General features: G+C 42.5%; 1 protein-coding gene across 2 annotated transcripts; it reads right to left on the reverse strand.

The window, feature by feature from the left end:
* Positions 1 to 3,989: 3,989 nt before the first annotated feature.
* Positions 3,990 to 25,396, reverse strand: LOC107079189 (tripartite motif-containing protein 72). 2 transcript variants are annotated; one of them, XM_069197669.1, is made up of 8 exons: positions 25,321 to 25,396; positions 17,839 to 20,374; positions 16,114 to 17,140; positions 15,467 to 15,562; positions 10,481 to 10,535; positions 9,748 to 9,816; positions 8,349 to 8,603; positions 3,990 to 4,958 (listed from the first exon to the last, which is right to left on the reverse strand). In XM_069197669.1, exons 3-8 carry the CDS (start codon positions 16,630 to 16,632, stop codon positions 4,456 to 4,458), a joined length of 1,497 nt encoding a protein of 498 aa, XP_069053770.1. In that variant the 5' UTR covers positions 16,633 to 17,140; positions 17,839 to 20,374; positions 25,321 to 25,396; the 3' UTR covers positions 3,990 to 4,455. The 2 variants fall into 2 exon arrangements, with proteins under 2 accessions (XP_069053770.1, XP_015216997.2); XM_015361511.2 differs by having other exon boundaries at positions 16,114 to 16,668; positions 16,945 to 17,140; positions 17,839 to 25,338.
* Positions 25,397 to 25,427: the final 31 nt, after the last annotated feature.

Consider the following 25,427-nt stretch of genomic DNA (forward strand, 5'->3'; position numbering starts at 1 on the left):
TTTAATAATGCATTGGAATTTCCAGTTGAAGTTGGGTGGTCTGCACTATTTTCTTTCCAAAACAACAGACAAACAGAAACCAAGAGTTGCAATTTCACACAGTTAAAGTTTCTAATCTGAAGAATAATCCTGCACAAGTAAAAGACACTTACGTAATGGAAGGTATTTTCTCATGGTTCCCCAGTATCTTTAAATCTGAATTGTTTTTATCATCATGCATCTGTCTGTTATTTTCATCCTGGGAGACCTCTAAAAAAAAAAAACAGGCTGCTGCTGTAAGTTGTTGTTGAACCAGTAGTGGCAGCTCTTCAGTCTGCAGCACAATCACCAAAACGAATGCCCCAGTGTGGCGACTAGGGATAGTCTACTGTAGGGGGCGCCATTCTTCAGATCAGACATTAAACCAAGGTCCTCACTACCTGGCCGTTAAAGTTTCCAGAGCATTTGTAAGAGTGCTGGTGTTTACCTGGCTGTGCTGGCTGAGTTCCACTCTGAATGTGCTCATTCCAACTTGCAGGACTTGCCTGCCGTTTCTCACATCTCCTCCAGTTCTGCTTTTTAATTGGGCTGCTGGCGTGTAATGGACTCCTATGCATCACGAAGATGAGTGCAGTGCTTCAGGGATGGATGTGGTGGGTTCTCTCCTATGACTAAAGTGTTTTAGATCCTTTGGGATGAACAGTTCTATTTCAATGTGAAGAATTTTGTAACCATTATTAAAAAAGTACATAGCAAGCAGACTCTTTCATGGTTGTTATTGCCAGAGCTGCATGTGAAATGGTTCATAGACAGGAGCAGTGATTCCTCCCTTCTGTATGTCTCCTTGAATTCATTCCAATTGAGCAATTAATCACTGAGGTTTAATTAGGCCCAGAAACTAAACCATTTACTTGAAAAGACCTTTTTAACCTGTTTCTGTACTCAATCCTTAGTGTCAAAAGCACTACACTGCTGGAGCACTGTTAAAGATATACAGCAGGTAGCAAAGAACCCCATCTATTCTGTCCGCAGCTTGCTTACTAAGTGGTTTTCCTGCCTTAATTCCGTCTGAGAAGCTCTGAACAGGTGGTCAATTTGTAATGTCCTGGCATAGGTGGGAATGACAGAGAATCAGAACCTTACAATGAAATACGTTCCTCACACCTGAAATCTGAAACCTCTTTCAAGCATGATGCTAATTACAAACACCGTCCAGATTCTTAGTCACTGAAAAGATCATAATGGTCATCTGGAGACCGATTAGCCAAACTGATACAGAGTTCAGTTGGAATGAAAAACAATATACACTGGGGTTGTTTGTAAGAGTAGGGGTGTTACCCTAGAGTTCTGATAAACTCTGGGGGCTTTTACAATCGGGGCCAACCCGATTGAATAAAATCTTCCTTAATTCAGATGCTGAAGCAATTTCTCTCTTCACCACCTGAGCACCTGATCTGCTGTGTAATAGGGATGCTGCACTTCAGTGCTGGATCCCTTTATATATTTGGTATCCTTTGGATGTAAAGCATTATATACTGTAAGTGCAATCATTAATTCATTCAAAAGGCTTTTATGGACCAAGGTGAAATGATGGCCAATTAACTACCACAACGTCAGATTCATCATATTTTTAGCATCACGGTAACCTGTCAAGCAAACTAATTAGCTCTTTTGTCGCTATGGCACGGCCACCAAGACAGCCCATCAGACTGTTACCTAACGTTATACAGGATAGCACCCGAGGCCAACAGCACTCAGCAACAAATCTTACAGAGCACTCTATGGTCTTCTCCTGCAGGTTTTACAGAGACACTCCAATTAGACGATGATGAAGACCTAAAAATCAGGAGATTCAGCTGCTTATCCAAATAATTAATTGCAATTAGGTAATGAAGATCAAATGAAGTGCAAGCCACTGAACCTTGTGACCTCTGATTTATATCAGATTTGAATCATCACGAGCCTTGTGAATTGTAATAAAGGTGTCGGCCCACTGAAGTATAATAAGCACTATCGTCAAGACAGTTTTCACGAATCCACAGAGCGCATTGCAGAGGGAAGCACGTGAGCCCCTCCCCTGCTCTTTTTTCTCTTTCCCTCTCTCTCCCCATCATTCCCTCTTCCCTCCTCCATCTCTTGCGATCTCGTTAGGCTCTTGTGGGCTTCAAAGGGCTCCCTGCCCAGGGCCCGGCGCACACAGCCGCTCCGCCTGCCCGCCCCTCCCCTGGGAAAAACGTACGTCCCCCAGCTGCTACTGCCCTGCGTCAACACTCTCCACCTCCTCCCCCTTCTCTGATTGCTGTTTGACAGGAAGCCACACCGTGTGCCCAGAGAGGCAGGCTAATTGACGGGAAAGGGAGGTTGAGAGAAACTGGCAAAGAGGGAAGCAAATCATATTAACGCTAATCTGGCTGGGCTCCTCTGACGGAGGGTCACATCTCTGCAGGTGTCCTCCACCTGCAGCTGCAGACCCCTGAGGTGCACCTGGCTGGGGGCCTTTGCATCGTGCTTTGCTAAGCAGACTTTGGATAACATAAGATAATAACATCCTCTAACACAGGAGAGTCCATCTCTGTCTCTTGGACTTTTGATCCCGTTTAAAGTTTAAATTTCATTGAAAGGGATTTCAATCACTAGGATCTCCTGTAGCAGAGCATACACCCCTCACAGTCAAAGATCAATGGGTTCACCCCACAGTGCATTCTGATGAGCCACATGCCATTCAAACCTGTGTCCCCCCAACCTTTTGCAATACTCTTTGCCTTGAAGTTGGTGGGGGAGGGGACAGTTTTGTAAGGTGCTAGTGGCTCATAGCTATGGCACAAGCAAAGCAACTGTGTGGTACAGGAAGTAAATATAATATGTATTTCTTTTTCATTTTCCAATCCCACCAACACAATAATGCAAACTCAAGGAGTCAGAAAGTAGTACCCACACTTGTGCAGGTTAAGGTGGACTTAAGGTGGTGTTCTGTTCAGCCGAGAAGGAGCAGCAGTGCCTTCCTGTGCAGGAAGCTGTATGTTTGGAATGTGGCTCCAAGTGTATGATAGCAAATCTGATTAATGCTGCCTGTGGAGCCACGATCTGGATAGTAACGTACAGTAAGCAGCCCTTCTCAGACCCCAGCTCAAAGCACTACCGAGGCAAGCTGATCTTTCTTGTGTTTTGCTTTGGAGTTATATGTAGTGAAGTTAGAATAACGATAACTGACAGAGAATTACTGTAAAAAACACAGTGAAATACAGGTAAATATCAACTCAAACAGGTACTCTGTCTCAGATGTCTGGTTGGCTTGTGCACTGACTGGTAAAACAAAACAAATCTATATTGTAGGACAACAAAACATTTTTCTTCTGGCACAACCTCGTATAACCTGTCTAGGTATCTTGTACATCTCCAGAACAGAAGAAGCACAGAAGCCACTATCAGAGCCCAAAATGAAGATAAGAGATTTGTAGAATATGTTGTCTGTAAATGCTGGGAATTCATTCTTGAGGAGCACAAACTTCACAACTTTTAAAGCCAGAGCCCACCGCACTTTAATAAAACTGCAGGGTGTGCAATTGCCAATTGGATAGCCAGATTAGTAGCTATAAAATAAACTGAACCATCCTTATCCTTATTCAGCCTGATTTGACTCCAACGGTATGTTTCCTGACAGAAATGTTCTGCAAAACTAGAACTATTTTCTGGTTGACTATGACTATGTTCTCAAGTATATCTGAATACACTAAAGTATCCCAATCCTTACTGAACTCCTAATCCCAGCCCTTAGACCCAGCCCATTGTTTAGCAGAACTGGAGTTCAGATGAAGTTTTGTTTTCATCGGGTATCAGGTGAAAGTCCAGCGCATCTAATACATGCACGTTTGTGGAAGTCACAGGCAGTTCCATGTTTAGGATGGTATGAGAGACTTCTGATTTTTGCTTTCTTGGAATACCAACATAAAATAAAATTGTTGCATTTTATTTAATTCCAGGAATATAAACAAAAAATATTGCTCAGGAGGTTGCATTTTAAGTTATTTTATTCTACAAAAGGGTCCGTCGCACCTGTGGAGTCGAGCAATTCCACTTTCTTGGAATCTTGGAATTTCTTGGAATTCCACTGTCTTCCATTTGTCTTCCAACCACACACTTATTCCAGCCAGACCTGTCACAGCACAATTTCTCCTCCCTCTGACATTCTACACTAGAATTAATAGTCTTAAGACAGGAAGATGCCACTTCATATTCTCCACAGCCTTAAGCATAAACGAAGATGGTGACTTACAAACACTTGTATTTTTTATATTAAAGAATCATTCACATGAGGCTGGAATTTCATCTTTGCATTTCGCTAACCCCTCAGCTGAGTGTCCTGTGATGTCTCCGCCTGAGAAAAGCCAGCCTCTTCCTTCCGTGTTCCACTGCGAAGGGAGAGGGCTGTTTTTGAGGGAGTGTGGGGCTGTCAGGGTGAACTGGCTTCTCCACGGCTCAGTCTCGGCTTCCAGGAGGGCAGCCGCCGGAGAATGAGCTGAGGGTGGAGCAGGAGCCGAAGTTAGAAACCAGCCCCGAGTCGGAGTCGGACACGGAGAGCTCCTCAAACTTCTGGATGACGGCGCGCACGGACTGGAAGGGGACGTCCCGACGCCAGCGTCCTGCCCCGGCTCCGCGGGGGCCCCGGTAGGCAGAGAGGCAGTTGGCAAAGACGTGGGGGGGCGGCGGGAGCCCGCAGTGCAGCCTCAGCCTGCCCTGGCCCAGGCACAGCGCGGGACGCACCGGCCCCCCGAACCGCGTGGGCAGGGTGGCCAGGTGCTCCTGCACCAGCACGTTCTGGAAACTCAGAGCCCCCCCTCCTAGGTTCAGGAACACCCCCACTGTCTTCACATGGGGCGGGATGGAGCGTAGCTGCTCCTGGAACCCGTCATACAGCAGAGAGAATAAGGAGCCCTGCCTCTCCAGCCACCAGCCGCGAGTTCCATCCGCTGAGCACACTCCTGCCAAAATCAGAATACAGACCTGTCTCTCTTTACTCTTACTGCCTTATAACTTTAAAATACTAGAATGTTAAATATGAACTGTATAGTATAGCAATATATGTCACACATAGAAATGCATGGACAGGGAGCACAGTTTCTTGGACAGTGACAGAGCTGAAGGTGTTAGATCAGCACATTGTCATCTTCACGTCTGTCCATGATGGCTTACTGTATATGTGTCCTCCAGTACATACCTGTGATGTGAATACCCTCTGGTGTGTCTTTACATCCATGTTTCTCATAATCCTTGTTTAAGTGCCTAATTTCTTTACTGCCATGCCTAATATGCACATGGGTCCCATCCACATTGATCTTTATTACAGCTGCTTGCTAAACATCAGGACCTCTACCACCCAGGATACTGCGGCTCTGTGAGCACCAGCAACAACTGGGACATGCTGTGGCATGTGGCAGCTTCTTAAACAGTTCAACATCTGGCATCCCAGTCGCATTGGTTCAGTAGGGTCACCCTTTGTTGATAAGGGGTAGAGGAGTATGGGATTGAGATGTATTTCCCACCAGTTCCACAGGTTTTCAGTAGGATTGACGTCAGAGAATTCTAGTTCATCCAGCCTGGCTCAGGCCAGTAACAGCCTAGTAAAGAGCAGGGAGGATCAGTGGATCATGAAAGGGGTCAGAGAGTGGTATGGTCCATGCAGCTGAGAGATCAACAGAATGGCAGCTAGAACGTACTGACCCAAGGTGGCTGTTTCAGGCCGAGTGGAGGAGTGTAGAGACTATCTGTGAGGCAGAAAGCCAGGCCAGAGTCCATGATTCTGTTGAGGAGCCACCTCCGTGAAGCTAAGCTAAAGACTAAATCTACACAACAGCAAGTGACTAGTCACTAAAAAGATTCTAGATGTCATATTGAGCAAGAGATACAGAAAGTTAAAGCGAGGCTTACTGAGTAGTAAGCTAAGTTCTCCTTTCCTCTACCTCCATTTCTCTCTCCCTCTCTTTTTCTTTCCTCATTCTCTGTTAACCAGCCCTAACTGTAAAGGTATTCACTCCACCTTTTCTGTCAGCCCCCCCAAAAAAATTAAAACGAAAGTAATGACCATCAAATGGAACACATCTTCGTAATTTTAAAGTGTGTGGTCAATATAATGTCTTAATATGTATATGTCTAATAGCAGTCACACAAAAAAAGCAAAGACCTTATTTAAAACCAGAAACAAAGAGTGCTTGGCAAGCTTTGGTGTTTGTAAGCAATTTTGGCGCCTAGGAACCAGCTCATTAATTTTCTCTGTCATCTGCGTTTCTGAAGAAACCTCCAGCTGTCATCTCCTAAGTGAAGTCATTTGTAATTCAGGATCAAGCATTAAGCCTCTCAAATCCCAGCTGGGCTGACCTGTTCCTCCCTCTTCATCTTCAAACGTCTTATACTATAACTGTCAGCTCAACAGAACATCTTAAAATAAGACACCCTGGCAGTGAGAAGCTCAGATATCTGACACTGACAAGAGTTCTGGCTGCTGGAATCTCTTGTAACTCATAAGATATCAAGCCAAAGACAGATGGTTCTTTATCAGGGAGAGTCCTTTTTGTTTGCACTGGAATGTGCATTTCCAGTTGTGTAGCTTTACAATACAGGTGAAAGGGAGAAGTATGAGACTCGTGAGAAATAAGGGCAAGTGTACCCAGTCACGGTGGCCAAAGATAGGTAAAAGTACATTGATCAGGCCGTGACATTTATTTTGTCCACTAGATGTCGCTGTATACTGCAGATTGAATTGTTAGGAACTGAACCTGGAGAAAAAGGTAAAGATGCAACAGATGTGTGTGCGAGTTCATCTGGTTGCAGAGGTGAAACATGGCACCAGAGCCACTATATCCAGCTCAGTTTGCCCCATGTCACACACCCAGCGACCTTCTGACAGCACTCTAGCAACCGGCTGGCAACCCAAGTGTCAGCATAGACAGCTACTCCGAGCAACAGGGTCCCGGCAGCATCCAGGCAGCACACTGATCTGTCACATGGCTCCGTCAGCTCTGGTGAATAAATGGTTAAGAACAAAAACCACAAAAACCACAACAGCCTGGTCTCAGTACAGACGGGTACGGCTGACAGTTTTTTGAAGGCTGTCAGGCAAATAAATCATCTGATATGGTAATCAGTTATAATGGTAAGATTCAATGGCAGAACTTCTTTTAACAACAAATCTTTGTGGTCCAACTCTCTTGTACATTAAATTGTGCTCTTACCTCACTTACCTATTAATTATTGTGATTTGCAAACAAAGTTATTGTGATATTTTCACGTCATGTACAGTAGCTCAGACAATGTGATTGGACATTGGATTCACATTAAGAGCAATGTACGGAGTGAGAGCTCAGCCTGTTGACTTTGCTGCCGTCTGTTCTTCTCAGACTCCTCATCATTCCATTGAATTTCTTCTGGATTTCATACAGCCTTCAAACAGACCAAGCCTGGTAAGCCAAGCACTTTTTTATCCTTAATTTAAGAATAACGTTGTAGCAGTTAGGGCTCTGGTCTCATTGCTAGAAGGCTGCAGGTTTTAATCCTTTATGGGGCACAGCCTTCACAGCCTTGGTGCTTCCCTTAGATTGCTCCAGTAAAATGCCCTTAATAATAATAATAATAATAATAATTGCTTCACTTATATAGCGCTTTTCTGGACACTCCACTCAAAGCACTTTACAGGTAATGGGGACTCCCCTCAACCACCACCAATGTGCAGCATCCACCTGGATGATGCGACAGCAGCCATAGTGTACCAGTACACTCACCACACATCAGCTATTAGTGGGGAGGAGAGCAGAGTGATGTAGCCAATTCATAGAGGGGGATTATTAGGAGGCCATGATTGGTAAAGGCCAATGGGAAATTTGGCCAGAATGTCGGGGTTACACCCCTGCTCTTTTCAAGAAACACCCTGGGATTTTTAATGACCACGGATAGTCAGGACCTCGGTTTTACATCTCATCCAAAGGACACCGCCTGTTTACAGTAAAGTGTCCCTATCACTATACTGGGGCATTAGGACCCACACGGACCGCAGGGTGAGCGCCCTCTGCTGGCCCCACAAACACCTCTTCCAGCAGCAATCTTAGTTTTCATCCAGGTACTGACCACACCTTCTGAGCTTCAGTGGGTTGCCAGTTGGGAGTTGCAGAGTGATATGGCTGCTGGCAACATACAAGGGTGCGCTCTACATCTCCATTGCAAATCAAAATATTACAGTCCAAAAAACATTGCGCCTCCCCTTTAACTCCGCTCAGCTGAGAAACAAGTGCATGAATTGTAACAATAGGGCACGCAAAATAATTGCAAGTCTTTCTCTGTGCATGTGAGTCTTTGGCCCCCTTGTGCCCCCCTGTGCTCACCTATCCTGTAGGAGGTGCTGTTGCACACATCCACCTCCCAGTAGAACTGGCCTCTGGCAATGCACTGCCCTGCAGAGACCCTTGGGAGAGGATGGAGCTCCTCTCTTCCACTCCTCAACGACACCACAGACGGCGCTATCTGGCTGTCATAGTAACGGGGGTCCGCTGGGGTCTGCAGGAACGTCACCGTCAGGCCCGAAGGTGAGACCCTGAGAGGCGGGGGGGCAGTCTGGGGGTCCAGAGTGAACTCCAGACCTGTGGTTGTGTTGAAGTGACACGGAAAGTTCATATTTAATCTTCTCTTCTCTTAGATTCATATGACTTAGTTCAGAACGATGCTTTTTCTGTGAGTATATCAGGTCCAGGTCACCATTCAAAAGTTACCTTTTTAAGCTCTTCCACAGTTTTCCTAGAGCTCTGTTGCTTTACTACAGCTTTATGTAAGCACCAATAATAATACATTTCTTATTTAAGTAGACTTTAAGTGAATTATAACACAATTTTTCTACTGTTGGGTTATTATAATCCTCTACTGGAAAATGAATTGTTCTACTGTAATTTTACTAGAACTTCCCCATTATAAAGTGATTATTCTACTATTCTTCAAAGACCTTATTATAACAAGTTGTGCATTGTTTAGGTTTATTCTCTTTTGTCATCCGAAGAAACAGCCAACCAGATAGTCAGAACAGCTGATACCCGTTACTGTCTTGCAGATGAAGAATATGTGTGAATTGATAGAGAGCAACCACCAAATTTTCAATATGAGCAACTGCAGAATAAGACCAATAAAAATAAGAAAGTGGAAACACAAACAAACATTTCTCTCGAAAGCATTTCACTTACTTACAACAGTAATATCTGTGCTGAGGACCTAAACACACCTCCTATCAATCATAAGCCAGAAAGCTATTCGATTAAATATTGCCTAGATTCATCTTTCATTTAGCAAACTGTTGATCAACTCAAGCATTTTCATTTAAATTCAAGTTGGAAAACATGTGCTGGCTGTAGGTATCCAGTTGATCTGGGGCCAGTTGGCAGCCCCAGTGTCTCCTTAACCCTACCCTACAGTAATCTATAAACATCCTTGTGCTCCTCCCATGTGATACATAGCGCAGGGAAGGCCACATTGCTCGCGGCAATGCATTTTATACATCTTGGTTCATAGTACATACATAGTTTAGCCCTTAGTCTCTAACGTTTCTTCCAAGATACTTCAACCACAGAATAACCACTGATATTCCAATATTATTTTAATCAAATGTAATTCAGCTCTTTATCCCTTGTGTGTCATAATGCATCTGCTGCATTACTCATGTGTCTCTATGTATCTGTAGGCTACTGTAAAAACCACCACATGTTGATCTGATTATGGACCGTTTGGATGACTCCTTACCTCTCACTGATTTCTCCATGTCCTCCTCCAGCAGCGCTACACAGCCCCCTGGTGGCACCTTTGGATAACCTGATAAGGAGAAATGATGTTAAGTGGTCCACTGTGCATGCATGTGTGATAGTTTATTTTTCTGATTTTAACCTGTTACATTCTTTTGAGAGTCTGAAGACCATATAAGCAGAAAATAATAGAGATGCTCTGAAAATAATTTAATTTTTAATACCAGCAATCAAGAAATGTGTATAGCAGAGCTTGGCTAATAGGGCACCAGCAGGATGGCAAATATTTTTGTTACTTCTGTGCAAAAAGTACAACAAATATAGCATTTCAAAGTTTGGGGAAAAAATAGTGGGAAATGAAGAAAGTGACTTTGGTAGGAATATCTCTGTGAGGGATCTTCAGGGGGCCAGGCGTGAAACTATTATGCAGCAGTACCTATTCTCTTGATAGGTGCAGCAGAGGAGACTTGGACTTCCTGCCTACAGCTCTGATTCACAAAGGTGAACTTCTGCAATTGGACTTGAGACAGTACGAACTTTTAGGTCTAGGCCTGATGGTGAGACAGATTCATTCAGCACGCAGGAAAATGACAAGACCTGATAGACTGATTGGCCTGTTTTCGTTTCTTATGTCCAATCACAATGGTTTAGACCAGGGGTCGTTCTTCTCTGAGCCGTTTCTGAAATAACATTGTGCAATCTGTAATGTGATTACCACAACTGAGCTAACTCACCGCACAGCGCCTCCCATTTCTCAGTCGCAGATTCCCCTGCGCATGCCAAGACAACCTAGGAGAGAGACAAACAATGGCACAGAGGAGTGAATTCTGATGGCTGCTTGGGTCGCTATTGGTCCACGTCAGAGTTGAACAGCTATCTGGGGCAGTCAGGCTCACAAAATAGTGCCAACTCAAACACTCATCATAGGTGTACATTATACTGTATATTAAATATAATGAGAGGCTATCCATTCATTCTAAACGATAACAGCATCAGAGAATTGGAGAAGGATATAGCTTTGCTTATATCTCCATTAAAGTAAATTGGAGGACACAAGCTCCCCATCTAACACATATTGTCTACTATTCTTACAAACATTTTTACCAAAATCAGCTACACGCATTCACCACTCAAGTCATGAGATCACAAGATTTGTTTCTGGTGCATGGAGGGATAAGGCTCGAAAGTTAACATTTAAAGATGAACTATATGGATAGACCGCTCATTCTTCAGACAGCCAAACATTTGATGCTACCTTTTGAAATGGTTTTACTTTTTTTTCTTCAGGGACAAAAATTCCAGCAGGGAGTATTTAACGTTACCCAGTCAAACTCAGAACCTGGCAAAGTGGTCAATCAAAAGTCTTCATTACTTTCACCCCTGGCACAGCAGCAGCCAGTTTCTTCTTTCATACACAAAGACACTTTCGGAGACTCATTCTTTCAGACCACAGATGTGTCTGCTGGTGGTGTAGAACAGGAGTGCTTCAGTCTACACTCCTTCTGTTTTATCTGTGGGGAGCAGAGTCATCACTACCATCCCAGACGCTGCCCTACTCCTCCAGGTGCTACTGCCTGCCAACAACCCTGGTTCAGCTTTCTACCCTTTCTCCCTGGCAGCGTACTTCAATCCCATTGGTACTGGCAAACACACTACCACAGAGCCTGCCTGTCCAGCATATGAGATATCCACTAGTACAGCCAAAGCTAGATCTTCAAACATCCTTCGCTCTCTGAGCTGCACAAGCCAGCTCCACCTGTTGCTCCAGAGACCTCCCTGAAGAGCGCTAACTCTCTCTCCTCTCATGGCAGAGTCCAGACATAGACCGAAAGCCTCTTCACCCTGGCTGCTCTTAGAAACTTTTCCAGCGGTCTATGGGAGGGGTCAATTCCGCACAGAGTCTATATGATCTGCTCCTTTCCTCATGTGGAATCTCACTCCCTTTGGGTGCCAATTGTCCAATTAGCCGCGTTTATCTCATTTTTGGTGTGGATTGTCTCTTCAATAGGTGTCTTTTCATTGACACCACCTCTGACTACCTCACAACTACACTCATTGCTTCATTGTTAAACACTGCAGTTGATTATGTTCTTCTCTGTTCTTTCTTTTGTAGATAATGCTGTGGTTCTAGACCATGCTTGGACTTTTCTGCAAAGCAGCAGATTGGTGTCAGTGAGATGTTGAATTGCTCTGCTATTCTGGAGGGGTGGATTTGCTATGATGTTCTACTTTATAGTACATTTGGAGGTGTATTATGAAGCATTAGAACACTTTTGTTTAGGGGTCACCCAATTTTGGACTTCTTTGGGGTTTTAAATCTTGGTTCAAAACCACAAAAGCAGAGCTTTTTTTGTTTTTACTCTGACAGTAAAGTTCATGACATTTCTCTTAGCTGCTCTGTATAATTCTAATTTTGTTCAGGCTTTTTCAATTGCATTTGTACTGCTTATTGTCAACTGTTTATTTGGGAGCTCACTCTTCCTGTTATTGTTGTGAGAAGACTTAGAACATTTCATCAGATTGATGATGAATAAAGAATATGGTAACTTCTTACTCCTGGCTTGAGACTGGTGTGTTTTTAGGGTTACATATGTCTGCCACCCAGGGAGTAGACTGTCCTTCAAGGTCTTTTGTTGCTGTTTTAAATGTCTATAAATGTTGACTTTTTAAATCCTAGAACATGTGTTGCTTAAATTCATCCATCAAAAGAGCTAAACATTTAGATTTTGGTACACTGTAAGTACTTTCAAATTGCTTATTTTCATCCATCTCAAGTCTACAGATGTGCACAGACTTTGAAATAAACACTATAAATTCATTGGATGATTGTCTCAGAAGGCTACAAGAAAGCCTTGAAACCCAGAAGAGTACAGCACATGGATTAATATTAATAATAATGTTTCTTTATTAGCCCTATACAATTTCTTGCATTAGGAATTCGTCTTTTCGCATACCCCAGCTTTTCTCCAAGGAGACACAGACACACAGACAGGGAGAGAAGCTTGGGGTCAGAGCGCAGGGTCTGCCATTGTACAGTGCCCCTGGAGCAGTTGGGGTTAAGGGATTAGCACTGCGATGCAAGATTAACCTGCCCTCTTTGTTATAATAAAGCCTTGTTCTAATTATAGTACAGCCTCGGCCAACCTCTTTAGTTACCATGAATGTCAAGACAAAGCGAAAATATATATTTAACAACAGAACATAAAAGGGCATATACGCATACATGGTGTATCACCAATCACAGAATGCATATTCCAATGTCGAGCTGTCTGAGAAAATCACAGAGTCAACTTAACACCTAAACTGCTATTAGCCAGTCAAGCAACAGGTCTTCCTGCCAGAGTCAATCAACAAGTACGTTTGCCTGAACTGTATAGTGACTAACGTCTGTTTACTATGATGCCAACCAGTGTCTATGTGGTCACTCTAAGAAATAATAGAAATTCCTTGTGTGAATCCACCTGGCATGGGACAAAAATGAACAGCAGCCACGAAGATAAGGTACTTCAAATCCTGCATGAAGAGAGAGGTGGAAGAAGGGACTATGATATGATATGATGTGATGAAAGCTGGAAAAGGAGAATTAGTTGCCCATATTTACAAGGGAAGGAAATTGGATCAGCAGTTTGAGTTGTGGGTTATCTTTTGTCCTTAAGCCTTCGTTTTCAAACTTTTAAAACTCTATTAGTGTCATATCCAACCAGCAGAGGGCTAGGACTCCATCTCTGAACACATCAGCTTTGCCACTAGTTCATCCTCCAACCCAAACACCTGTGTTTGACTCCGTCCCTCTGACCTGCTTAGTTCTCCTTGACCTATTCAAAAGTGATCATGTGGAACAAAACATGAAATATGTTGGCCGATGTAATGAAACAGGAGCCTGCTTTTTACACCATTGAAGTGGATTCAAAAAAAGTGATCTTTACAATTTCAAATTGTTCTGTGAAAAGATTAATTAACGTAGCTATTCAGTTTTATAGCAAACAATTATTCAAATTATCACAAAGTACACAGAAAATGAAAATGTCTTTTCTGCACTCTGACAAAATTATTTCCACTTTCATCAAACCAAGACAAAATCATATTAAACCCATTCTCATTATTTCCTTCTATGAAAAAATATGTTGTTCATTTTAAGAACAAACATAGTAGCTACAATAGTAAAAAACACAAGAAATGGGAACAGGTATAAAAGACTAATGTAACTGTTGGAAAACGAGTCTGATTCAACAAGCCCTGAAGACGATAAAAATGATAAAAGGCATCTGACCACTCTGTTGCACCTGTGGACCAGAGAAATGTAATCTGCACAGCTTTCACATGGTGCTGCTTTAAAGGTTTTAACCATAAAACTTTAAAATAACATTTAATCTTCATTATATACACTACTTAATCCACACTTTCTAAGCAAAAATCAAAAAGAAAGTAGTAAACAGATTAATATGAAAGAAAAATTGCAATCACAACGTTTCTGCAGCAAACCAACATAAATTATGGTGCACAAAATGTCGTGATCGAGCCATGCAATTACCCGAGTGGCCTCTGTGTACAATAATAGGGGATTACTTGATTTTAGAAATGTACAGGGAAAGTACAATATGTGATTATAGAGAATCTATCTCAGTAAGGTGCTCCAGTTAGCTAGTGAATTTCAAGCAAATATTACATCATGAAAACTAAGGAGTTTTCACAACAACTCAAGCTGTAGGAAGCTGTAGAAAAGCATAAACCAAGGGAAAGGAAGAAACAAATTTCAAAGACACTTAAACCTATCTTTGAGCACAGAGAAGTCCATCATTAAGAAGTGGAAGGTGTATGGTACTATCCAGACACTGCCTTGAGCAGGCAGCCCCTCCAAACAAATCAGGTAATGAGGAAACTGGTGTGGGAGGCCTCAGTGAAGACGATTTGGAGATTTAAAATAAAAAACTAAAGAGTTCAATGGCTGAAGTGAAAGAAAATTTCCTTGAGTCAAATCTGTCTATATGGCAGAGTGGTAAAAAGGAAAGCCTTTCTGAAAAAAGACCTCACATTCTGCAAGATGTTTACAACAAAGTATTTAAGTGATTGTAGCAAAATTCTGTTTTGTGGTCAGATGAACTCATCACCCAGTCACCACTACTACTTCCTATGATCAGGATGATGGCAGATGATGGGGCTGCTTCTCATCAACAAGGACCGACAAGCTTGTTAAGACTGAGGGCAAAATGGAAGAAGAAACATACTGATAAATCTTAGAGGAAAATCTGTTTCAGTTTTCTAAAGATCAAAAAGCAGGATAAGCATTCCCTGTTCATCTTAGCAAAAAACTTGCAGCTGTAATACTGTACTTGCCACTGGTGCTGCCAACAAATGTAGAGCTTAATTCTGAAGCAGTACACATGTTGCAGATTTTTGTCTTTAGTTCTTGCATTGCATTAACTGTAAGTCATCGTACAGGATAACTAAAGACTTCAGTTTGAGAAGTTTAAAAAAATGATTATGCATCACTTTGTAATTTCACAAAATGGTGAAATTTTGTGGTAAAAAACAAAATGGTAAAAAACCACAAGAAGGGTCTGCATGCTTTTTCAAGGCAGTGTTAAAGTTTAAAATATTTTTTATCCATGCAGTGAACATCTGCAGTTCAAATGCTGTCTGATCACTGCTCATGGGGCTCTATAGTAGGAAAGGACTATGACATCTCGACTGTGGTCAAAACAGCTTTCTCACACGTGTACCTGTAGTGTCGTGGGCTCTTGCTCTCCTGTCTCTGTTTTCAGAAGCACGGTCTTCTCCTGTGCCTGTGCTAGCCCTCCTAGCTCTCTCTGCTGTTGCTGGGGAAGGAGAAAGATAAAAGTATAAATTATCAAAGGTTAGAGGGTCAGCATGCACCACCCGCATAGCCTAAAACACAGCATTGAGGGCTGGATGATACAATGGCTTAAGATACATTTTCGGTTATCCTGTGCTACACTAGCACAATTTATTTGTTGCTAGCTAATAACATATACCATATAAGAGAAAGCCCATATTTCTCATTTGGTCAATAGGAGATAATTATGAAAATATACCATCAAGTCATTCTTCAGAGGATACTACATTGTCAGCTTCAATGGGAGAATTTAATCAGGCCTCGACAAAGGAGGCACCTGACAATACCGACGGGCCTGCATTTCTGAAGTGTGTTCCACCACCCCTGAGTTTCCCACTCTCTTTCAGACATGACTGAATCAGAAATACCCTTTCAAAACCGTTTTTGCAAGAGCGCTCTTAGAAGATGTGCATGCCCATTGTGGGGCTGTGTCGTAAGGAAAGACACTGCTGCGAGCATATCCTAACAAACTCTGACCGTCCAGGTTCTCTCAAGACTACCAGGAGACATCACCTGATGACCCGAGCTGGAGTCTTCCACAGCGACACCGCTCTCGTCCTCCAGCAAGCCTGCAGGGCCTGTCCGTACCCGGCTCCTCTCCCAGACGAATGGCCTCTGCTTCCTGCCATGGCCCGCACCCCCTCCCCTAAGCCACCCCTGTGCCAGTGGCCCTGTGCCCTGCAGGGCAGGGTTTACAGGCAGGCAGTCAGCAGCGCCAGCCCAACCCAAACTGGGCAGCTCCACGGGGAAGTGGCAGCCTGGGCACAGCAGTGCGCAGCTCCAGAGGGCTGTGGGGGAGATGCCAACCGCAGCGTGGCCGGCTCTGAACACGCAGCCCCGACACAGGCTGTGAGAACAGGGCAGGAGCAGCGGGAGGTCAAAAGGTTGCCCGCAGGATGGGCAGAGGGGGCACGGCATGAGACAGGAACACCAGTCGTCTGACTCTTCTTCCCCTTCCTCCTCTTCTTTGTCTTCGTGAAGTTCTCTGACATGTTGGCGTGCCACAAAGGATTGGCGTACTTCCGATGACATTTTCTGTCCATCTCCTGGTTTCTCACATCTTCAAGACTGAAGGAAATGTACTGTTAATCAGCTGTCCATCAGCTACCCTTGAGGAGATCAAGTTGCTCAGATTCTGATTTTCTCTTTCCCCATCTTGTGTTTTTATATAGTTTTAGCTTGGTCAGTGTTGTAGTATGTGTATTTTATTTATTTGTGTATTGTATTTACAAGATGTATATTGTAGTAGTTTGTAACATCTGTCATACTTATGCAGTAGAGCTACATTATATATATCCATGCCATTGTTTGTATATAGTGCTAATCAACCAGCACAACTGCTACCTTTCTTTGTATAAACCAAGAATTTTCACTCTTCAATTCTTAGTCCTGCAAACACATGGCAGTCCCTGAATCCCATGGTCTGTTGACAAGAAGTGGTCAGTTTTTCAGAGACGTCCATGTGCTTCTATGTCCAGGTCTCCCTGCCAGGTCTCCTCTTCTGGGCTGCACTTTAAATCATAACAGCTCAGCCCTGGACCTTTCAAGACACCCAACAATCAGATACAACCAAATATTCCATTATTTCAGCAATACTGGGCAGACGTATACTATATGTATGGTGCTAATTCAGCATTGGAGAGGATGTGCTTAACAAACAACTTTACACAACTCTCCTGTATTTCTATACTACACACACTCTGCTGTATGGAGTCAAATACTATGATATATAATATATATATATAACTTTAATAACTATGGGTTTTAGAGGGGGTTCCCAATACACTTCAGGATTAGGGACCAGAAAGTAGCAACTTATAACAAAACGCTGTACGTAGGGGAATTGTTCCAAATAAGAACAATTAAAAGCTGGGGAGTGACTGTGAGAAACTTTATTTCTTCTGATAAAACCAGAGAAAAAGAACAATCTTCATTCTCTCCTCAGATGCAATATCACCGAGCATATGCTGTATATGTGTTTGAGTGTGAAAGGACTAAATCCACTGTCTAACATGATTGTCAAAGATATTTTCTAACCCTATTTCCAGATGAGCTGCTGTATTTTTCACTTTACTCAGTTGTCTGTTCTGAGTTGCCCTCTGCTCTTTGTTTAGCAAACAGGTTCATTTACTCTTCTCTAAACTTGGCACAACACCACTCAACCACTCCGGGAAACAAATGTTATCTTCCCACCAAAGTATTTAGTTACAGCACGGAAGAAACGTCACTTTTGCTTACCTTTTCACTTCCTTCGCTTTTTAACAGCACAGAAGATCCCGTTCCTTCAGAGTGAAAGACTGTGACTCTGTCCTGCTGTCTTTTTGCTCTCCCTCTGTTTCCCTCTCTCCCTGCTTTTTATTACCTCAAGATCCCATGTTGAGTCAGGGATGGGAATGAGAAGAGAAAGCTGTTTTTATGGTCCACTCATTACTGGCTGTTGTCATGGAGAGAGCTGCCTAGTAAAGATGACTCACTCTTAGGGGGGATATCAAAGTCCCATCAGCAGGCCAGCCCAAAGCAGACAGCACCCCCGAGTCCTGCTGTGATGGGAGTTCTACTGACTGTGACTGGAGGCATGCAGCACCTGTCCCTGTAATGCTGTGATCACGCCCTTTGACAGGAGCACCTTCCAAAGAAAATTAAATCAAGAAGCACACTCCTCTTCTCTCACTTATGCAGATGTTATGTGCAAGCACAGCTGCCTTTCAAGATATGGAAATTCTTAACTGACGTGTGGGAGGGATAATGACTGTACTGTAGTGGGTGCTGTCTTTCGGATGAGATGTTAAACTCTCAGTGGTCAGTAAAGATCCCCGGGCATTTCTCGATATGAGAAGGGAGTTATCCCGGTGTCTGGGATAAATTTCCTCCTCTGCCGTTACGGTGGCCTCCAAATTGTCCCCATGTATGATTGGCTTGCACTTGCCCTGTGATGGACTGGTGCCCCGTCCAGGGTGTGCCCTGCCTTGCGCTTGTTGCCTGCCGGGTAGGCTCTGGCTTCCCGCAACACCGTATGGTAGAAAGCAGTTTGGCAAATGACAGGACATGACATGACAAGGCATGAAAATTTGTACCTGAGTTAGAAAAAACAAAAAAACAACCAGGAATCCCATAGCAGGTTGGAAGGAACGATTATGTATACCGGGGTGTGGCAGAGGCTTATCCTTTGTTGTTTATTATCTCCAATTTACTCCTAGACTTGTATTGAGCGATTTAGTGCACGGGCTACTGTGCACTACTTGATTTGGCTTAAGCCTGTTTGGCTGAGCGAATAAATTTGGTTGGAAAGATGAGGCCATCAGAACCCACAATCATTCCAAAAAGGATTTCGTATTGCCACTGCAGAGTTTTACACAACATACAACTATAAATATTGATGGACTGGCATTCTGTCCAGGATGAATCCTACCTCACACTCATTGCTTGCTGGAATAGGTTCCTGACCCTGTATTGGATAAAAATGTTAGAAAATGTATAGATGGATGGAACACTATATAGATGTTTTAATCTTTGATAACTATACTCAGAGGAAAGAGGAGGAAACTGTGAATTTAAATATACAGTTGATCTTCTTGAATTTAAATGACAAAAGTACAGCACAGAGTAATACAGTGTTATTTATGTTGCTTAAATGGGCAGGAATCATTAACAATTATATACAGAAATTCTGAGGTAGTGAACAAAGTAATGCATCAAGAACACAGGCATCAGGACTTGAAAGCTAACCCATCTGTTAAAGGGACAGAAGGGTTCTTACAAGGACACATACTATAACAGTGACAAGAGAAAGCCAGTATAAATATTAATACAAGAGATGAGAGTAGAATAGAGATTGAAACTGAAACACTATCAAGGTACATGTATACCTGTATCTTGCACAAACTCGTTCACTGATTCAAATAAAGATAAGACAAGGCATGAAAAATCAGCTGGTTGGAAAACAGCTTTTTCCTTAACATAAGCTGTATATCTTTATGTGCATTGCATGGGAATTGAGAATACAAAGTGTTACAAATCATCTTGTAACATTAACTAAGCCTCACTATTGTCATCCACAAACAACAAAGCTGTGTCCAACAGGAGAGATGCAGTGTATATCAGGAGGCAACAGGGATCCTAAATATGTTCCATATCATGTCCCTGACATTCTAGTCATACAAACAGTAACAGCTCTGTGTGACCTTTTCACCTGTCCATTTTGTTTTAAGACATGCAGAACAATACTTCCTATTGACAATAGGTAGGTAGGTCTTCTTCAAGCCACAGCGGTTCACTGGGCTAGAGCTTGTCACTCTGTGGCGTTAAGTGGACAGAGAACACATACAGTAGCTGTCACGATTGTAGTCCCTCCCCCTTAAGGGCGCTCCGGCTCGTTCACTTTTTAGTTGATTTTGTGCACCTGCTCCCTGTTCCTGCCTCCCTGCATAAGCCAGACGCTCACTCTGTTCCAGCCTCTGCATTGGTTTCCTGAACCAGCCGAGTCCGGGACCTGGAGCGCCTGGTTCCGTTCCCCCTTTCCCCCCCGATCCCTCGCCGGATTCCGCTCCGGTCTTTAACTTTGTTTTGTTCATCTTGGATTTATCACCCAGCTCTGGACCTTCGCCTGCACTGGACATCCCTATTGACTCCCTTTTGGACTGTTCACCTGGACCACGCCAACCCCCGGTTCCTCTACCAGCCCAGTTCTGGTAGCTCTCCTCCTGGAAGCAGAGGTTGCCTCTGGCTAATGTTGATGCTGGTCTCCATGCATTGGGCTGGGTAAGCTGGAGCAGTCCTAGAAAAAGATCTCCATCAGGGCCAGTCCGCAACACAAGAGCCGTGTCAGCAGAGGGGACTCAGTCCCACAACCTGCCAGCCATGAGTCCAGAAACGTACCTGTTACATTCTAACAGCATTCCATACACAAACTAGTCATAAGCACACTATAATCAGAACTATGTTTAGCCCAGAATATAACTGCTAACAGCACAAAACATAGAGTACTAATGATAATGAGCTGCCAATATCCACTGACTGGGATGAATATTGAATATTGTTGGGGAACAGCTGGGATTCAATATTTATCTAAAATATACCTGTGAATATATGTCAGAAGGAGAAAGAGGAAACCGCCTAAGAATCCAGAAGAAATCAAAAGCTAAAGACAACTAATCTACACACTACAGACCTCTGACGACCAGCAGAGCTGTGGTCACAACATTGCGCTGGTAACATGTTTAAAGAATCAAAACTCGTTTTGACACCTGCTCTTTCAGTTCCCTGCTGCTCAGCACCTTTGCTAACCCTACCCAGTTGCCATGAAGCAGAAAAGGGTTTCTAGCTCTGATATCCTGTTTTCATTTTGTTTCAGTACTAAATGACGTAGTTCCTATCTCCATGCATTATCAAAGATCCCAGAAGTGATGTCACTTTCAATTTACTATTTACACATCCTGAACTAGAGGAGAACACAAGAGAGCCTAGTTATAGTTTTACAGACCCAGCACTAAGGCCGGGCTCTAAGGAGACCGGCCTTCTGTATTTCTGCATCCTCAGATAATCTGCGAGCCCCATCTAATCAAACATGTTGTTTCACAACCAGTGCAGAGGGTCAGTAAAGCATGTGTATGAGCAGGTTTCACACTAATCCAGGGCAAAAGGTCAGACTCCCACTTCTTTGGCTTTCCAAGGTGCTGGCGGGCATACAGGACACTGAAAGACACTGTAAATTGAATACTAGGTATCTTCTTTTCCACTGTATTTGCACTGAAAATGTGGAGATAAATAATGCAAAATATGATGTTTTTCTGCTTCATCAGAACAGTCTGTGTGATGATTTTCTGCTTCATCAGAACAGTCTGTGGCTAATAAGACCTTAAATTGAATTGAATTACACTATATTGCTCCTAGGGATGCTGTCTTGCACATCAAAAAGTTCAAAAACATATTCAACAATAACATAATACAATAATACAATACAATAACATAATAACAATACAATACCAAAACACGAAACAACATTCTACATCCACAAAACACTGTTCAACAACATAAAACAACATTTGACAACACAAAAACCTGTTATGGATTAAACATTTGTGTGATCTGTGTCTTCCATGCCTCTTATTTATATAGCTCCTAGTCTTCAGGTTTCACTTTTTGGCTCATATAATAATTGAATTGATGGTATTTCATTTGATTTCAGTATCACCCACTGGAGACACTCTGATAGAAGTAATCAGTCTGTCTCGCTTGTGGCTTTTGTTTTCAATCTCATTATTCATTTTCAGCACTGTAGCTCCTCCCCTCTCTACAGCTGGTACCATTGTGTTCATACGTGCCATGGCGCACTGTGTGTGGTGGGATGTCAGACACCTGAGCTGTGTGCTCCTGCATCGCCAAGAGGCTGCCTCCTGACTCAGGGACCTGGAACTCTCAGGCACTCTTCATTAGTGTGAAGCCCAGTGGAGTCACACTGCTGAAACAGATGCTTTCTACATTACAAGCACAATCACTCTTAACCATTTCCTCTTTTCTGTTGCCTCTCTGCTCTTTAAACACTAATCAATACACTCATCCCCAGATGAGCACTTTCTCTTAGTGATGTACAGTTATTGTGAGCTGTTTCAGAAGAACGCAGGAGTTACGAAACAAATCGCAAGGAAAATCCAGAATACAAGGTTCTCAACATCATTAAAAAGGATCACAATATAAAACTGAATGCATTCTGTTTTCTCAAGAAAGAAGTTTGCTCTAGCAAGTGAGTCACAGAGTAACAAAAGAGGCATATTTCCTCTCAATCTACTGTATATCCTGCTAAGGAAGAGTAAGCATTCCTTGCAGGAAATGGCGCTATCATTACCAGGGAACACAGTGTACAGAGAGGTGAACTGGAGGTACAAGGCTGGATCAGTGAGATTACCAGGATATTTCCCCCGGCTGTGTTTGGAGAACTTGGGGGCATCCTGTAGACTGATCCCAGTCCCGGTACCCCCACATGCTCTGTAACTGTAACCTTACTCAAGGACACAAGAGAAGAAATCACATGAGGGACGTGGCCCCATGACCCTCCAGTAAAAGGCCACAACTAGTGTATTTTGTCCATCATCATAATTATTACAAACTGGTATGTCACTGAGGTATCTTCCGTTGCACAATTTAAAGTGAAATAATAACCCTGCAGGTCCACAGCTCTTTAGAGCCTGGCTTGCAGATCCCTGCAAATGCAGTTTGCTTATGCCTCTTTTAGATTGCTGTCCAATGGTGATCGTTTCCAGTTCTGTTTGCTGTGCTTTCCTATTTTGTAGCACCTGACCATTCCCCTTCTAGCACACCTGCATCCCAGCTGCCAGGTGCTGTAAGTCTATATTACTCCAAACACTGGTTTGATTAAATTTAGTTCAGTGATTAAATATTTGCACGTCTCTGATGGTATGAAGGCTGAAGTGATTATACGAGACACAACTAGTCACTCAACAAGTGATTATATGAGATTTAAATCACAAGGTTGTTAATAACATGTCTGTAATATCTGAGTAAGAGACCTGGCATTTTTATCAAGCCAGAACATCTATAATCTTCTTTTATTACATTGATTCATATTGGCCTTAAAAGTACTCTCTCAGTTTACTGTTCTAATTTGTTATCATTCCAGGGAATATGGACAAAAGCTTTGAACATGCTGGAGCAGGTGTCAGATAATTGGATGCATGTTCTGTATTTCCTAGTCTGCAAAGCAAGTCCTTACTGAGGTTAACAGATATGTAAAGCCAGCTTTTGGTAACTCTGAATGCTCAGATTACACTTTCGCATGAAATCATTTCACAACTAAGCAGAAGGAGTCTTAGACAAACTGGTTTTGGTAGCTAAAGCAAAAAGGTATTGCTTGTATTGTCAACATTTGGTCTTAGATATGAAAAACATCAGAGTGTATTAAATCAGTCACCTGTTAAAAAGAAATTACAAAGCTGGTACCTGTTTTAACATAACTTGCTTGTGGGAAACAGGAAGCTTCCATCTGTTTGTTGTAATGGTAATGATTTATAGTTATTATCTGGCAGGTGGCTCAATATTTTCAATTACTCCAGACCTTAATTAGATAACACCTTAATTAGATATTGTTTAGCCCATGCTTCTACCCAGGTTGACTTATAGTTAACAATACCATTGCACCAGTAAGAATATATGCAGAATTAAACTATAGGAGTTGTAGTAATAGTGAGTTTGTCCACCTTTGATAGTTATTAAAACTGCAACATATGGGAATGTCTATATAATTAGTTCCCAACACTAGTTGTGGACCACATTCCTTATTGTCATATAACTCTTATTTGACCTCTGATACCTTAATTGTCCTAATAACGGGATCAGATTGTTAGAGAGTGTTTGCATTTCAGAGGTAACTTAAAATCACCATCGCCTGAGTAAGAAAAATTGCACAAGTTCCAATTATGCAAAATGTTAGTTTAGTTCAATGATTAGTTAAGTAAAGAGCCCAGTGTGATTATTGGTTGTTTTTGATATGGAAATGTTTGGTCTCTGAACACTGCATTGTGATGTTTTCAACACATTTCAATGTACAGTACATGTATTTCAATGTATACTGAAGGATTAAAAGTTAGATTCTCACATTGAGGAGGTTTTTATCAAATGGACAAGCAAAACAGCAGAGAAACGTTTAACAAATTTGAGAAGGGGTCACCAACAGGCTATGATATTTTGTATTCTGTTGTGAACAAATTGCTTGCTGATTAAAAAGAACATGAGCCCTTCAGAAAAGGTTCCCTTCAGTCCATCTAGCTTGTTTGCTGCCTTATCAACTAATTGATCCAAAAATATCATACAGCCAATTACCGAGAAAAGACAAGGTATCAGCTTTGCAAATATTCCTTGTTCAAATGTAGAAGCAGGCAAGAGGGCTGTGATGCTCAGATCCTGAAGCAGAAGAGCTCATGGTATTTACATACAGAGTGGCCAAGCGTGACTCCCCTTGTTTTCTGAACAGCTGGAGAAACTTTATGGTACCCACAATGATCCATGAGAAACAGAGTATAGAGTATAGAAACACAAGACCTTGTAGCATTGGCAGATTTGAGGAAAGGGCAGATTGGCAAGAATTGCCTGAGCTGTAGAACCTGTGTTGAAGACAATCCACACATCTGGCCTACAGCCATCATCCTTGAGATCAGCAACCTCCTGATGTGGAACCCAGTTCATGTGGAATTGCATGCATGGAATTGCAGCCTGTTTCTGGAGGACAGGGTGTCTGTAGGGTTCCTAGATCTCTTCAAAGCAGCAGCTGGGAACAGCTGTTGAACTGATTTGGTAACATCAAATCCCTTGATGCTGAGTACTTTGTCTTAAAACTTGTTCCACTCTTGGACCAACAAAAGGAAAAAAAAATATCAGTTTTGGACAGTTAGGTGGTGAACTATTTTTTTTATTATATTTTTGTGTTTTCCTTAAGTTATATACATATGTCAGTTTAACCTGAAATACAGTTTCACTTATATTTTTTTAATTGTTAGTCAAAGCTTAAATAGAGCCAGAATATAGTTGTAGGCGTGATTAAACAGATTGAACGGGATACACTACTTGTCAAATGCTAATATATAAAAAAGGGCCGGCCAGAGCTCCCTGTGTACCCCAATCAGCAAAGAGGTTTGGACAGAACACCTCCACTCGATCGATTAATCCTACTTTAAAACGCACGTTTACAGGTTTAAAAAGTAAAATATTAACCTGGGAAAAAAGTCCGTTTTTTTTCCTCTCCGACAAGTGAAATCGGATCCATGAGCTGCTGTAGCCTGCAGTTCTTAATTTAGGCCAATTAATTAAAAGTCAGCTAC

The sequence above is a fragment of the Lepisosteus oculatus genome, chromosome 13 (genome assembly GCF_040954835.1).
Source record: "Lepisosteus oculatus isolate fLepOcu1 chromosome 13, fLepOcu1.hap2, whole genome shotgun sequence".
Classification (NCBI taxonomy): Eukaryota; Metazoa; Chordata; class Actinopteri; order Semionotiformes; family Lepisosteidae; genus Lepisosteus; species Lepisosteus oculatus.